The 13,178-nt window shown below is 37.2% G+C and overlaps 1 protein-coding gene across 1 annotated transcript in view; it reads right to left on the bottom strand.

Moving 5' to 3' along the window:
* Positions 1-13,178, bottom strand: part of POLA1 (DNA polymerase alpha 1, catalytic subunit) — a 307,100-nt gene that overhangs the window by 269,997 nt on the left and 23,925 nt on the right. The window contains exons 11-16 of the mRNA XM_023514374.1: positions 8,715-8,827; positions 7,855-7,971; positions 7,019-7,093; positions 6,008-6,146; positions 4,845-4,999; positions 748-832 (exon numbers count right to left, since the gene is read on the bottom strand). Coding sequence (XP_023370142.1) covers positions 748-832; positions 4,845-4,999; positions 6,008-6,146; positions 7,019-7,093; positions 7,855-7,971; positions 8,715-8,827 — 684 coding nt within the window. The remainder of the gene's footprint in view (positions 1-747; positions 833-4,844; positions 5,000-6,007; positions 6,147-7,018; positions 7,094-7,854; positions 7,972-8,714; positions 8,828-13,178) is intronic.

Raw genomic sequence — 13,178 nt, 5'->3', positions numbered from 1 at the left:
AAAAAAAAAAAAAACAAAAAACCCCCTTTTGTGCATATTTCCTAGGCCCACTTTCCTAATAAGAAATCAGACACAAGAGGCTGTGCAAGTTAATCTCTGGTTCCAGGCTATGAAAGATTCCAAGAAACATAATAGATTATTTCTTTTTTGTAGATAATAAAATGCTTATTTGACTATTCAAGCTTTCAACATGGAGTATGTAAGAATCTTCCTTGGAGAATGACTCATAAAACCACATGCAAGAATTCTATGGAATTGTTTCAACCACTGAATTTTATGCATAGCACAACCCAACCCCAATTTGATATTACTATAACTCCTCCCTATTTGGTAAACATGTATTTATTCCCTGGTATCTTGCTTCATCACACAGAAAACTCTGGCCAGGGTTCTATGAGGGGCTTTTAGAATGACATCAGGAAAAGAAAGCAGTTAAGCCTTGTTTCAACCTGGGGGACACAGGGGGCAAAACTACTCAACTCCAATAGAGTAACCACTGGAACAGAAAAAAAGATATCAAATTGCCTCCAGACTTCTGCTCTTAGAACAAAACAAACTAGCTGAATAGGAGATAACCAATCCAATAAAACTTAAGTTTCCATAGGGAAAAAAAAATAACTTCTTTGACGATATGGACTAACTACGCTTGAAAACAATTTTTGAAAAACAAGTTACTGATGCAGTAGCTAGAGAAAAACAAGAAAAGGTAAATCAAGCCTTAGTGAACTAATTTTAAAAAATACATACCACAGAAATGAGACTGAAAGGGAGGCTGTGGGGGTGCTTTATCTAATGCAAAATTATGATGAACCAAAGCTGCTATAGCAATAATCTGCAAAGAAAGGAAGAAAGAAAAATTACCTATCAGACATCTACTATGTACTCTGCATTCTCACCAAAACCACACATATTTAAAGAAACATATGTAGGTACTTATAAATACTTTGAACTTTTTATTATGAAAATGTTTAAGCAAATTAAAAAATAGGCAAAATAATAAAATTAACTCCTATATACACATCATCTAGTTTCAATTATCAAGTCATCTATAGCCCTACCTACTTCCTGCCTCCCCCTAGATTATTTAGAAGCAAAACTCAGACCTATAATTTCATCCAGAAATATTTCAGCATGAATCTCCAAAACAGGGTTTCTCAACCTTGGCTCTATTGACATTTTGAGCCAAATAATTCTTTGTTGTGGGGCTGTCCTGTGTACTGTAGGATGTCTAGCCTCTACCCACTAGATGCCAGTATTATTAACATGTTCTTTTATCTCTGTACTGCCCATAAATTACTGGTTAGGTTTAAAGGTTTGATCAAAATCAGGTCCAATATTTTCGCAAGAATACTTTAGCAATACTACCGATCACTTCTATCAGAAGGCACAGACACATGTTTGCTTATCTCCATCTAGTGACATCAGCAGCTACTAGTGATCACTGCCTAGATCCATTACTCCAATGAGGATTACAAAGTAGAATACTGCTTTGTGAAATTCTATTTTTCCTTCATCATTTATTAGCTGGAAACTTTCTATGAGGAGAAACTTGCCTTCACTGATTATAATAGAATCTCCATAGCTGACCACCTCCCTACATTAACCACCTCCTTAAGTTGACTTAACTTTCATAGACTGGACATGCACCACATGTACGTATCAGTACAGCAGGCCTATTCTTTATTTTGACCGCCTCCGTATGTGGATCAGTTTCATACAGTCTCTAGGGTGGTCAACTTATAGAGGTTCTACTTTATTTAGTTACCTATACCTTTTTGTGTTCAAAACAGTCAAAAAAAAAATAAATGCTTAAGGCCATGCCTATAATGCCAGCACTCTGGGAAGCCAAAGTGGAAGAATCATCTGAATCACTTTGGGAAGCCAAGGTGGAAGAATCACTTGGTGGAAGCCAGGAGTTTAAAACCAGCCTGGGCAACACAGCGAGATCCTATCTCTATATAAAAATTTAAAAACTAATTGGGGGTGGTGGTTCACGACTGTAGTCATAGCTATTCAAGAGGCTGAGGCAGGAGATCTCTTGAGCCCAGAAGTTCAAGGTTACACTGAGCTATGATTGTGCCACTGCACCCCAACCCAGGCAACAGAGTGAGACTTTATCTCAAAAATGAATGAATGAATACTTGATTCAATCCCTTTATTTGCCAATTTTCAAAAAAATGATTTGGTTATTTAGCTCCCTTCACAAGTGACCAATGTGGTGCTGTTGTTATTGACAGTATCAGTATTAATTTATGGATTCATGTGTTTCCATCTGTTGCAATTAATCTTCTTATGCTCACGTTGTCCCATCTTTAGCCATTCAAGTTGCTTCCTAAGTCCTTCTGACATACCGTTAGTAGATTTTAATACTCTCCTTGCTTTCTGGTATAACAAGATGTTCCAGACTTATCTTAGACATTTCCTGCCCTGAATCAGCCATTTCTCCACAAAGTCTAATTTCCTTTATTAGGAAATGGTATGTGGAAACCTCACTTTGGGCACTAGGAGATGGATACCTTTTAAAAATTTTAACTGAGTAATAATTACATCTTTCCCAGACACTTACTATTAACTATGGCCATCTACTGCATTAACTATTATTAAAAGACCAAATCACATACCAGAAAAAAAAGAATGAAAATAATACAAAAATTATATTTTAAAAGATCCCCACAATATTGAAAGGACTTAGATGTACACACCAAGAAGTTCCCACTGACTGAGTGAGACAAACATAAGTATCAAAGTAACATTAGGGAGGGGGAAGGGGAAGGAGAAGGGCCACTCACTGGTGTGCTCTCATCTAATGGACACGCTGTAAGGGTACATGGCACATCTCTGGGAGGAAGAGCACAACTACAACAGGGACCCTACCTAACAAACACTGTAACCTAATCATTTATACCCTCATATTAATCTGAAACCAAAAAAAAAGTAACATTAATGGGCCAGGTGCCATGGCTCACACCTATAATCCTAGCACTTTAGGAAGCTGAGACAGGATGACTACTGGCCAGGAGTTTGATACTAGCCTGAGCAATACAGCAAGACTCTACCCTCTATCTCTACAATAAAAATAGAAAAATCAGCCAAACATAATAGTATGCTCCTATAGTCCTAACTACTTGTGAGATTGAAGCAGGAGGATCACTTGAACCCAGGAGTTTGAATCCAACCTCGGCAACAAGCAAGATTTGATCTCAAAATAAAATAAAAAAGAAGGGCAGTGCCTGTGGCTCAAAGGAGTAGAGTGCTGGCCTCATATGCTGGAGGTGGCAGGTTCAAACCCAGCCCTGGCCAAAAACTGCAAAAATAACAACAACAATAATAATAATAATAAAAAGAAAGAAAACCACCGTCTTACAATTTCTAGTGAAATAACTAGTTCAGGCAAAACAACTAATAAATAAAACCATCAGATCAGTAGTTCTCAATTGAGGATAAATTTTTTTATCACCACCCCAGGACATGTGGCTGTATCTAGAGACAGTTTTTGGCTGTCAGAAGTAGTGGGGAAGGATAACATTGGCATCTAGAGGGTAAAGGCCAGGGATGCTACATGTAAAATATCCCACAATGAATTGAACAGTGCCCCACAAGAAAGAATTATCCAGTCCCACAATATTTTTGGTATCAAGGTTAAAAAAAATCTTACAGTAGATGAAAAGCTAATAGAGAATTAACAATGGTTATGATCACTTGAACCTACTTATCAATCATAACCTCACTAATAATAAATAGTTTAACTGGACATTATGTGCCTTCTAATATGATGCAATATGAAGTACATTATACCACCTATAACATATTTGGCTTAAAAAAGTTAAACCTGAATCTAATTGATCCTTTAGAGATAACTTAAACTATACAGGAAGATGAAGGATACAGCAGGGGTTAGCATACTTTTTTCTGTAAAGAGGCAGACAATAAATATTTTAGGCTTTCCAGACCATATGGCCTCTCCTATAACAACACAACTCTGCCACTGTAATGCAAAATCAGCTGTAGACATGCTATGTTCCAATGAAACTTTATTTATAAAAATAGGCTGTAGACTAGACTTGACTCAAAGACCATTGTTTGCCAACTCTCAGTATAAAGGAAGAAGTCCAACAATATTACAACAAAGGAAACACATACAGAAAATGGGACTTTCTATGAGATAACCAACAGTGATTCTTTACTTATTCAATGCCATAGAGAAAATGAAGAGGGTAGGAGAGACCTATTCCCAGTTAAAAGAGATTCAAGAGGCATAAAAATTAAATGCCATCTGTGAATTCTATGTGAATCCTAATTCAAACAAACCGAGTGTTAAAAGACATTTTGAGAAATGTAGTCACTTAAGTATGGACTGACTATTTCAGATTATATCAAGGAATCACTGTTAATGTTATTAGGTATGTTGACGGTATTACATAAGCAAGTGTGCATGTTTTGAGAAAAGCAGACCAAAGCATACAGAAGTAAAATGACACTAGCTTTAAAATACCTCAAGAGGAAAAAAAGGGAGCAGGGGAATAAACAAGTGTGACTAATGTTGCTATCTGCTGAATATTGAGCGACTAGTATAAGGAGTTGATCATATCGTTCTCTCTGTCCATTTAAAGTTCTCCTAATTAAAAATTTAACAAACAAAAATAAGTCCAATGATTGAAGTCTTAAAAAAAAAAAACTCGAAAACTAGACAAATTCAATTCATTCTCCAAAATGGAGTTTAGTAGTGAATTAATATTCTTTCCCCCTTCTAAAAGAACAACTTTCTCTTGCAGGAAAGCTATACAAATGCAGGTGAATATTGCATAAGGCATAGGTATAGTATCTGTCCTATTTTTTTTTTTTACCACATTTTGATGATCCTTTGCATCCTGCATTGTCTTCATACTGAAAGACATCACCACAAGTGGAGGAGGACTGACATCCTTAATTACATTCACCAAGTCTGGTTTCAAAGCCATTGCCTCAACTTTACACCAACTGATTGGCTGATTCAAGAGCTCTGAAAAAGAATAGATACAAAAGATCAATAGCTATTTACTGAAAAAGAAAAACTACTATAATTAAAACATCCGTAATTAGCTACAATATTCTTCAATCCCATCTTCTAATAAGAATACAACATCTAACTAAAAATAAGCCCCATTATTGGGCTGTATGCGAATTCTCATATATGTGTACATGTGTTCATTTTCCTGGGAAAAAGGGTCCACAGCTTTCATCAGATTCTCCAAAGAACCCAGGAGCCAAAATAAGTTTTAAAAAAGCCAAAACATGGCCAGCTGCTGCAGCTCATGCCTGTAATCCTAACACTCTGAGAAGTCAAGACAGGTGGATTGCTTGCGCTAAGGAGTTTGAGACCAGCCTGAATAAGAGTGAGACCCTGTCTCTTACTAAAAGTAGAAAAACTAGCCGGGTGTAGTGGTGCATGCCTGTCATCTCAGCTATTCAGGAGATGAAGGCAAGAGGACTGCTCAAGCCCAAGAGTTTGAAGTTGCTGTGAGCTATGATGCCACAGAACTCTACCCAGGGCAACAGAGTGAGACTCTGTCTCAAGAAGAAGAAAAAAGAAAAGAAAAAAACCCAAAACACTGTCTTGGAAGAATCATAAAACATTTTTAAGAGACTCATGAAGATAGAACAGAGTGTTATAGAAGCAGATACGGAAAAACATCAGGTAACAGGCCAAACGTGCACATATCCTTGTTGGGTAGTGATTTTCTTCTCCTTCAAAGATCAGCCAGGTCATAAGTATATGCCAACAATGAGGGATGCACCCCAAACAGCTGCTTGGACTAAGGCCTCCCTCAGACTAAACTGCCAAGAATTAGAGAGATAAAGTGTTCCCAAATGTATTCCCTATCCTCACTCAAGGAAAACCTTGAAGAAACAAACACACCATAAAGGAAGTAGAAAATCTAAAATAAACAGACCAATTCTCTGACTTCCCTTTAAAAACTTTTCTATCAACAATCTTCTTAGCAGTCTGAGAGTACATATTTTTCCTTACGTGGATTTTTTACTTCAAGCCAGCAAGGTCCTTTGATCTTTCTGCTCATCAAGAATAGTTCCAAGCTAGATGTGTTGGTCCCAAATACATGAGAAAAAGTTTCTCCTTTCAAATCCTGAGGAAGCTGTGGCATTTCAGCCTGCAAAAGAGCAAAAAAAAAAATCTTTGTTTTAAAACTATTACTTCACATTTTCCAAAGTCTATATTTGAAATAAACAAAAGCCTCTCTGTGAAGCACCAGAAGAAACCCCTTTGATATATATGAAATGTAATTTGCCACAAATGAAATCCAAAACAATTCACAGTAGGAAACAAAACCAATTCACAATGACAAAATAATGCATCTTGATGACACCCATTAGAAGAAAAATAGGCCAAGAAGCTCCCCCAAAAGAGAATTTCTGTCCAGAGCTGAATATGCCTTACTGATAAAGAATAGCCAACTAAGTACCACTCCATTAGAAGTATGAAAGCAATAGAGTGGGACTCATTGAAAACGCTTCCATCACCACTGTCAGAAATATTTCTTAAAAGTTCCCCTTTTCCAACATCATGGAATCAAAACACTAGAAGACAGGTAAAAAGAGGTTAAGGTCCAGTTAATTAACATCCCACAGTAATGACCTTGCCTGTCACAGGAGCAAGAGCAGCCCTATAGCAATGTTACTAACACTCCTCTCTCACCTTTCCACTGCTCACAAGGGACACTTCAACAGACTAATGATGTCCAACTCCATCATGTGGTGGCATTCATTCCACTTAACAAACAGTCCTGCTGTTTCAACTTATTTATTTAAAGATGCATACTTGAGAGCAGAGAAAAGCAGTGCAACCTATAGTCTGTATACTTAATTTTATCCATTTCAATTATTCATTACTGTAAGTCCACCTCAATGAACTATGGGCTTGAGGAACCCTGCCAATACTCCTAATTGAAAGCCAGTGGAAAGTTCAGAAATAGAAAAATGTCATTCTAAACCAAAACCCAGCAATTTTCTTTGTTTGACTTACCGAATATCTAACTTCCAAGTACTCCGATTTTTCTGGAACATCAGGTATCTCAAAAGCATAGTTCTTTTCCACTATCTGGGCAAGTAAATATTTAAAAAATCATTAAGACAAAAACTTTCACCAATTAAAATGACAAGATTCCATATCCAATATATGCTCTTGTATTTAAACATTAGAACCCTTATGCAACACAAAGGTAAATAAAGCCAAAAAGGCACCCTCTCCTTGTTCAAGAGGGAATAAAACACGCAGTGATAAACTGTGAAAAGGACCTCTCTTGGATACTAGAGAAACAGAAATACTTGCATTCAGGAGGGGCAATAAACGATTTAATTTTTTATAATGTTAATGCATTAAATAATTTGCTACTGTTTGATATTTTAAAAACTCCATCTTGCTAAATAATTAGCATTATATAGTTCATATTTACTGAGTGCTGGCTATGTGTCAAGAGCTGTTCTCAGGACTTAATATAAACTAAGTGACTTAACCCTTCCAATAACTTTTGAAATAGATCCCCATTTCTCAGATGAAGAAACAAGTATAAGACATGTTGCAAGCACTGAAGGGAATTAATTTGCTTTGAGTTATCTTTCTACTCAAATTAATGAACATTATTTTACAAGCATTATTTTCTCTTTCTCTTTAAAGAGAAAATATTTTCACAAATCTAATATACTGTTTTTGCATTCATACCTATGAAATTCCCATTCAATGAATTATAGCTACATAGAAGGTATTCTACATGAAGTAGATAGGCAACGTCTATGTGCTAATAAAATCAGAGCAAACAACAAATAAATAGAGCTGGAAAAAATTCATCACCAAATACAAACCTTGGACTTGAACTTCATAATTTTATATTTTGCTGCTATTTTCTCATCAAATTCATCATAAACATCCTTTATTGCAACTGGAGTTCCCGTTTCTTTCCCTGTATTTCGATCAATTTTCTGTTTTCCCACAGAAAGGGGAATAGAAGGGAAAAAAGTATCTGTACATAAAGTCTTCTCAACCACCAGAAAACTGAGTCTCCAAACATTTTCATCCTAATAGCAATCTTACAGGTGAGTTCAAAGATACAAAGAGACCCAAGAAATGTACTAAACCTAATGCCCACTTCCTCCCAATGGCATCATACTATATAAAAGCAATTCAGACATAAATATGTTCTATCCTACAAAATGTAAGAATAAGTATTATAAATCCTAACCAAGACGCTCCATGGTTCAACTGAGATTAGTAGGGACTGGGAGGGGATTGGGGATGTTAACTCCCAATAAAAAAGGAAGAACAAATAGAACTAACTTTGTTAAATGGTCATGGAAGAACTATTACTGCTGCCTATACAATAAAAGCATGAAAACTAGACCAAATGCCACATCACATTTTAGAGCCTTACAGTCTCAACTCTAGTTATTATGGAAATAGGGGTAGGGGAAAGAATGTATTATACCAAAACCTGGGCATTTTTAAACCCTAACGAGTTGAAAAGTTGAGCTCTACTTCATTTCTCTACTTTTCCCAACCTCTAATAGAGTTGCTGACAATCAGCGTTCACTAGATAGGCAACAATGAAGAAGCATCAGGATTAAGGAGAATTCACAGTCCTGATGAAGGATAAGGTTGGTGGCAGAGCATAGAAAGTGTGGCATATACCACTACTGAGAACTAAAAGCTGATCACTAATGTTTACCGTTTCACGGGGAAGGAAGTAGAGTGTACGTTCGATGTTTTTCACCATAACACAACAGCTCACGTGGGTTTTTGCTGATTCAATCCAAACCTTGCCAAAAAGAAATACCACACCTAAAAGAATAAAAAAAGCACAAGAAAAGAAACATTTTAATCATATCAAATAAAAGAGGCAATATAAAGGCATACTAAATGTGCCCACACCTTCATGCCCATGATAACTCATTTTGACAACAAATGTATATTTACTGCCCACTCCCCAAGAGTAGTTCTTTTTTCAGTACTTATGCCATACTACACTATCATAATGATACAGTCTGTAACCACTGAGAGGACAGGGGATGGGCTGATTCTCTAACTTGGTATAAACATTTTCTCTTTAACCAAGATTACCCAGATTAAGAGAAGTAAAGCCAGGCACAGTGGCTCACATCTATAATCTTAACACTCTGGGAGGCCAAGGTAGGCAGGCTGCCTGAGCTCACAAGTTTGAGACCAGCCTGAGCCAGAGCAAGACCTCATCTCTAAAAAATAAAAATAGCCGGGGGTTGTGGCGGGCACCTGTAGTCCCAGCTACTTGGGAGGCTGAGGCAAGAAAATCATTCAAGCCCAAGAGTTTGAGGTTGCCGTGAGCTGTGACACCATAGCACTCTACCAAAGGTGACAAAGTGAGACACCTTGAGACAGAGTCTCAAAAAAAGAAAAAAGCAAGCAAAGTATTTTCCAACATATCTCATTTTTCTCTTGTGAGAACTTACAAATCTGAGAATATAATTCCAAATTTCCCTTTAAGTACTTGTATTTACCAATTAAAAACCAATGTTCACATGTCACAATAACTAGAGTACATTGGTATTTTCCTATATGTAAAATTGTGCTTACGAAAAACAATTTATCTGGGGCAGTGCCTGTCGCTCAAAGAAGTAGGGTGCCGGCCTCATATGCCGGAGGTGGCAGGTTCAAACCTAGCCCTGACCAAAAACTGCAAAAAAAAAAAAAAAGAAAAAGAAAAGGAAAAACAATTTATCTCAAATCTCTTATTCCATATAATAATAAATATTTCATAACAAAGTTCTACTATAATCTCTTATCTCACCCTTTATACCTCAGAGCTACTTAACACAAGTGGGTAAGTAGAGCTTATAATGTTCTTTTCTACTTTAATTTAACAGATGGTTTAGCAAATGCTCTTCCTTTTGAGATCCATAAGTAATGTATACCATGAAGTAAAAATGCTTTTCTGGACATCGAGTCATTGTTCATGAAAACTGGCCATAGGAACGGACTCCAAAGTTTTGACAGTCAACACAAGAGATGGACAGACACTGTGCAAAATCCTGAACTCCATGAATAATTATCAGTAATCAACACCACCTCTTATCTGAGATATTAAGAAAATTCTGGCACACACAAAGGCTACTGTTCACAAGGCCAATTACCCCAGTTTCATAAGATTACTCATCAGTGCTTCCTTTTATCACATGTCTTGGTAGAAATAAGACTAAGAATTTTCATTTCTGCATATGATTAAAATACTTACAAGAGTTGCATGATTTTCAGCTGGGGGGGAAGAGGCAGGGAAAATAGGGGAGAGGGAAGAGAGGACTATGGGGAGATTAGAAAAGAAAAAAAAATCACAGTAGCTCAGAAAATTAAAAGTCATCTCACAACAGTTAAAGATGGAAAAACAAAATTCCATGCAAAGAAAAATAAAGACCCTAATATTGGATTCAAAGATTCAAATAGCTCATTTTACAGTCAAACTAATATCACATTTCATGCAACACATTTGACACTGTTTATGCCTCATTTGCCACAAAAAGATCATGATAAACAAAGATTACATTCCCCCCAAAGTTACTAGCTGAAACCAGGTGCAGTCAGGATTATTCAACCTTGAAAAAGTCATAATGAAGACAGGATATCTTCCCATATGCAAAGAGTAAGATTCTTTTCATAATTATGGAGCATTCAGCAACAACTGACTTACTCAGAATCTGTAAGAAAGTGAGAAACAATAACAGGGTCTTTGGGAGTACTTCATTTTTATTAGCACCATTGATTTCACCAAAGCTTAGTGATCATTACCTGCTATCATGAGGAAACTGTTCAATCCTCTGAAATTAAGGGACTTTTTAGAAAAGTCATCTTATTTAACTCATCAGCATCAATGACAGGAAAAGATATGCCATAGCAGAGAACACAACTTGAGAAGTACCAAGGAACAGCAGAGTGGACTGAGGGTAAGCCCAGACTTCTGCCACTAAATAGCTGACTGCTTCACCTTTTGGAGCAGTTTCCTCATAGATTAGATAATCTCTGAGGCCCTCTCCAGTGTCTAGAAATTTCATTTTGCCTTAGCATTCGGATGACAGAACAATAACAGATTAGTACCTCTTTGAATTTCAAAATATTTCCCAGTACTGGTTGAAAAAGCCCATTCATGACTATGGTCAGTACCAGAAATTCAACAACACTATGTATCATAAATTGGCTGCTTTTCAAATGTAGCTGTGCTTCAATTCCAACCTCCAACACCTATTACTACAGACCAGCACTAGCCAACAGAAATTTCTGTGATAACGGAAGTATTTTGTATTTGAACCATTCAACACGGCAACTACTAGCTACATGTGGCTATCGAGTACTTGAAATCTAGTGACTGAGAAGTTGTATTTTAAATTTTATTTCATTTTAATTAAAGTTAAAGAGCTACAGGTAGCCAGTGGTTACCATAGTGGACAGTGCAGCTCTAGATCCTTGCCTTGCAAAATGATGCTGCTTACTAAGAAGAGTACCTAAACAGTAACAAAGGGTAGAAATAACTTATTTTCACAAAGGAAAGAAAGTTGTTTGTTAAGATTCAAATCCTTGGCAACTGACACTGGCAATCTGATGTTTTATAGGTGTACTTACTTTGGGCACCATCCACTTTTGTTACCCACTCTTATACCCCCACACTACTGCAAAGCTTCAAGTGGCAAAATTAATTATAGCAGCAAATGCAACACTGATTTTCTGAAACCTTTTATCTGCATTTACAAGACTGTCAGTCACTGTGAAGTTTATTTCAACAACCATTTATTAAACACCTATTATATGCCTGGCATTGTGCTGGATGCTGGAAATGAAAGATCCCAGTCCTCCAGCAGCTTATAGGCTTTGAGGGAAGAAGGAAAAACACAGACTCAGATCAGTTCAAAATAATATGACAAATGCTACACTAGCAAAGGGTATAATGGGGTCACAGGGAAAGGACTCAGGCCCATTTGGAGGTTTAGGAAAACTCTCAGGAGATGACACCTGGGCTGAATTTTAAGAATAAGCCAGATAAAAGCATTCCAGTAAGATAAACACAAGGAGTAAAGGAACAAAGGTATAAAGAGCACCAAGATATATATAGAAAAGCACAAAATGCATAGATGGCAGGCATCAGAAGACTTACTAACGAGTTTGGACTTTTTGTTATAGGCAGCGGCCACTAAAGATTTTTTTAAATGAAGAATTGACATAGTTATCCTTTTGATCATTTACTCTGGAGGTAATGTGGAGAATGACAGCTTAGAGACCAGAGGCTAGTATAATTGTTTCAGTAGGCAAGAAGGGATCAGGGACAGTAGTTGTGAGGAGAAAGAGAGGTTATCTACTTTAGGAGGAGAAAACTAACAAGACTTGGTGAGCAAAGTGAGGAAAAGGAGGGAATCAAGGATGGCTCCCAAGATTCTGGTTTTTATGGGGCCATTACCCAAAACAGGGAATGAAATGCAACATTGAGCAGATACAGAAAATCACAGGGAAGAATACTGGGATGGGAAGGCCCACATGTTGTGCAGCTCCAGGAAGCACCAGTCACACTGCTGTAGTGTGTGTCACACGAAGATGGTCTCCACTGAAATTACACAGTGGGTTAGCCCTGGGTTTCAGCAACAAATAGGAAATTACTTGCTCACTCCCATGGCCACCCTGCAGGGGTGGGGATACTGTGGCCTTAAGGAAACTATGGCCTTCTTGGTCCTTAAGTGTGGCCTTTTGACTAAATCAAAATTTCACATAACAAATCTTTTCATTAAAAGGGGTACAGCAGAGAAAGATGGAGCTTTCCTTGCCTCCTGCTGTGCTTAAAAAAGAATGCTCTTCAATTCAGAAGGCCACTGGTTACCCACCCCAGGACATATTTGATAACTTAATGCTTCTGCCCCTCCCCATAGACCATTAACATTTTTCTAGTTAAAGTCAATGTTTGATTATCTTTACAGCAGCAAACCTGGCTTTCAAATCTGACGGTTTTTTTGTTTCTTATTTTTTTAGTTTCACTTTCTTGCCCCTGGTAGATTGCCATGGCAGCACAGCTCACAGCAACCTTGAACTTTTTGGCTCACGTGATTCTCTTGCCTCAGCCTCCCAAGTATCTGGGACTATAAATGCTTGCCACAATATGAGGCTATTTTTTTTTTTTTGAGACAGG

Source organism: Otolemur garnettii, unplaced genomic scaffold (assembly GCF_000181295.1).
Source record: "Otolemur garnettii isolate 467f Iridium unplaced genomic scaffold, OtoGar3 scaffold00051, whole genome shotgun sequence".
NCBI lineage: Eukaryota > Metazoa > Chordata > Mammalia > Primates > Galagidae > Otolemur > Otolemur garnettii.
The sequence above is the reverse complement of the archived record's forward strand: the minus strand, read 5'-3'. Positions and strand labels throughout refer to the sequence as shown.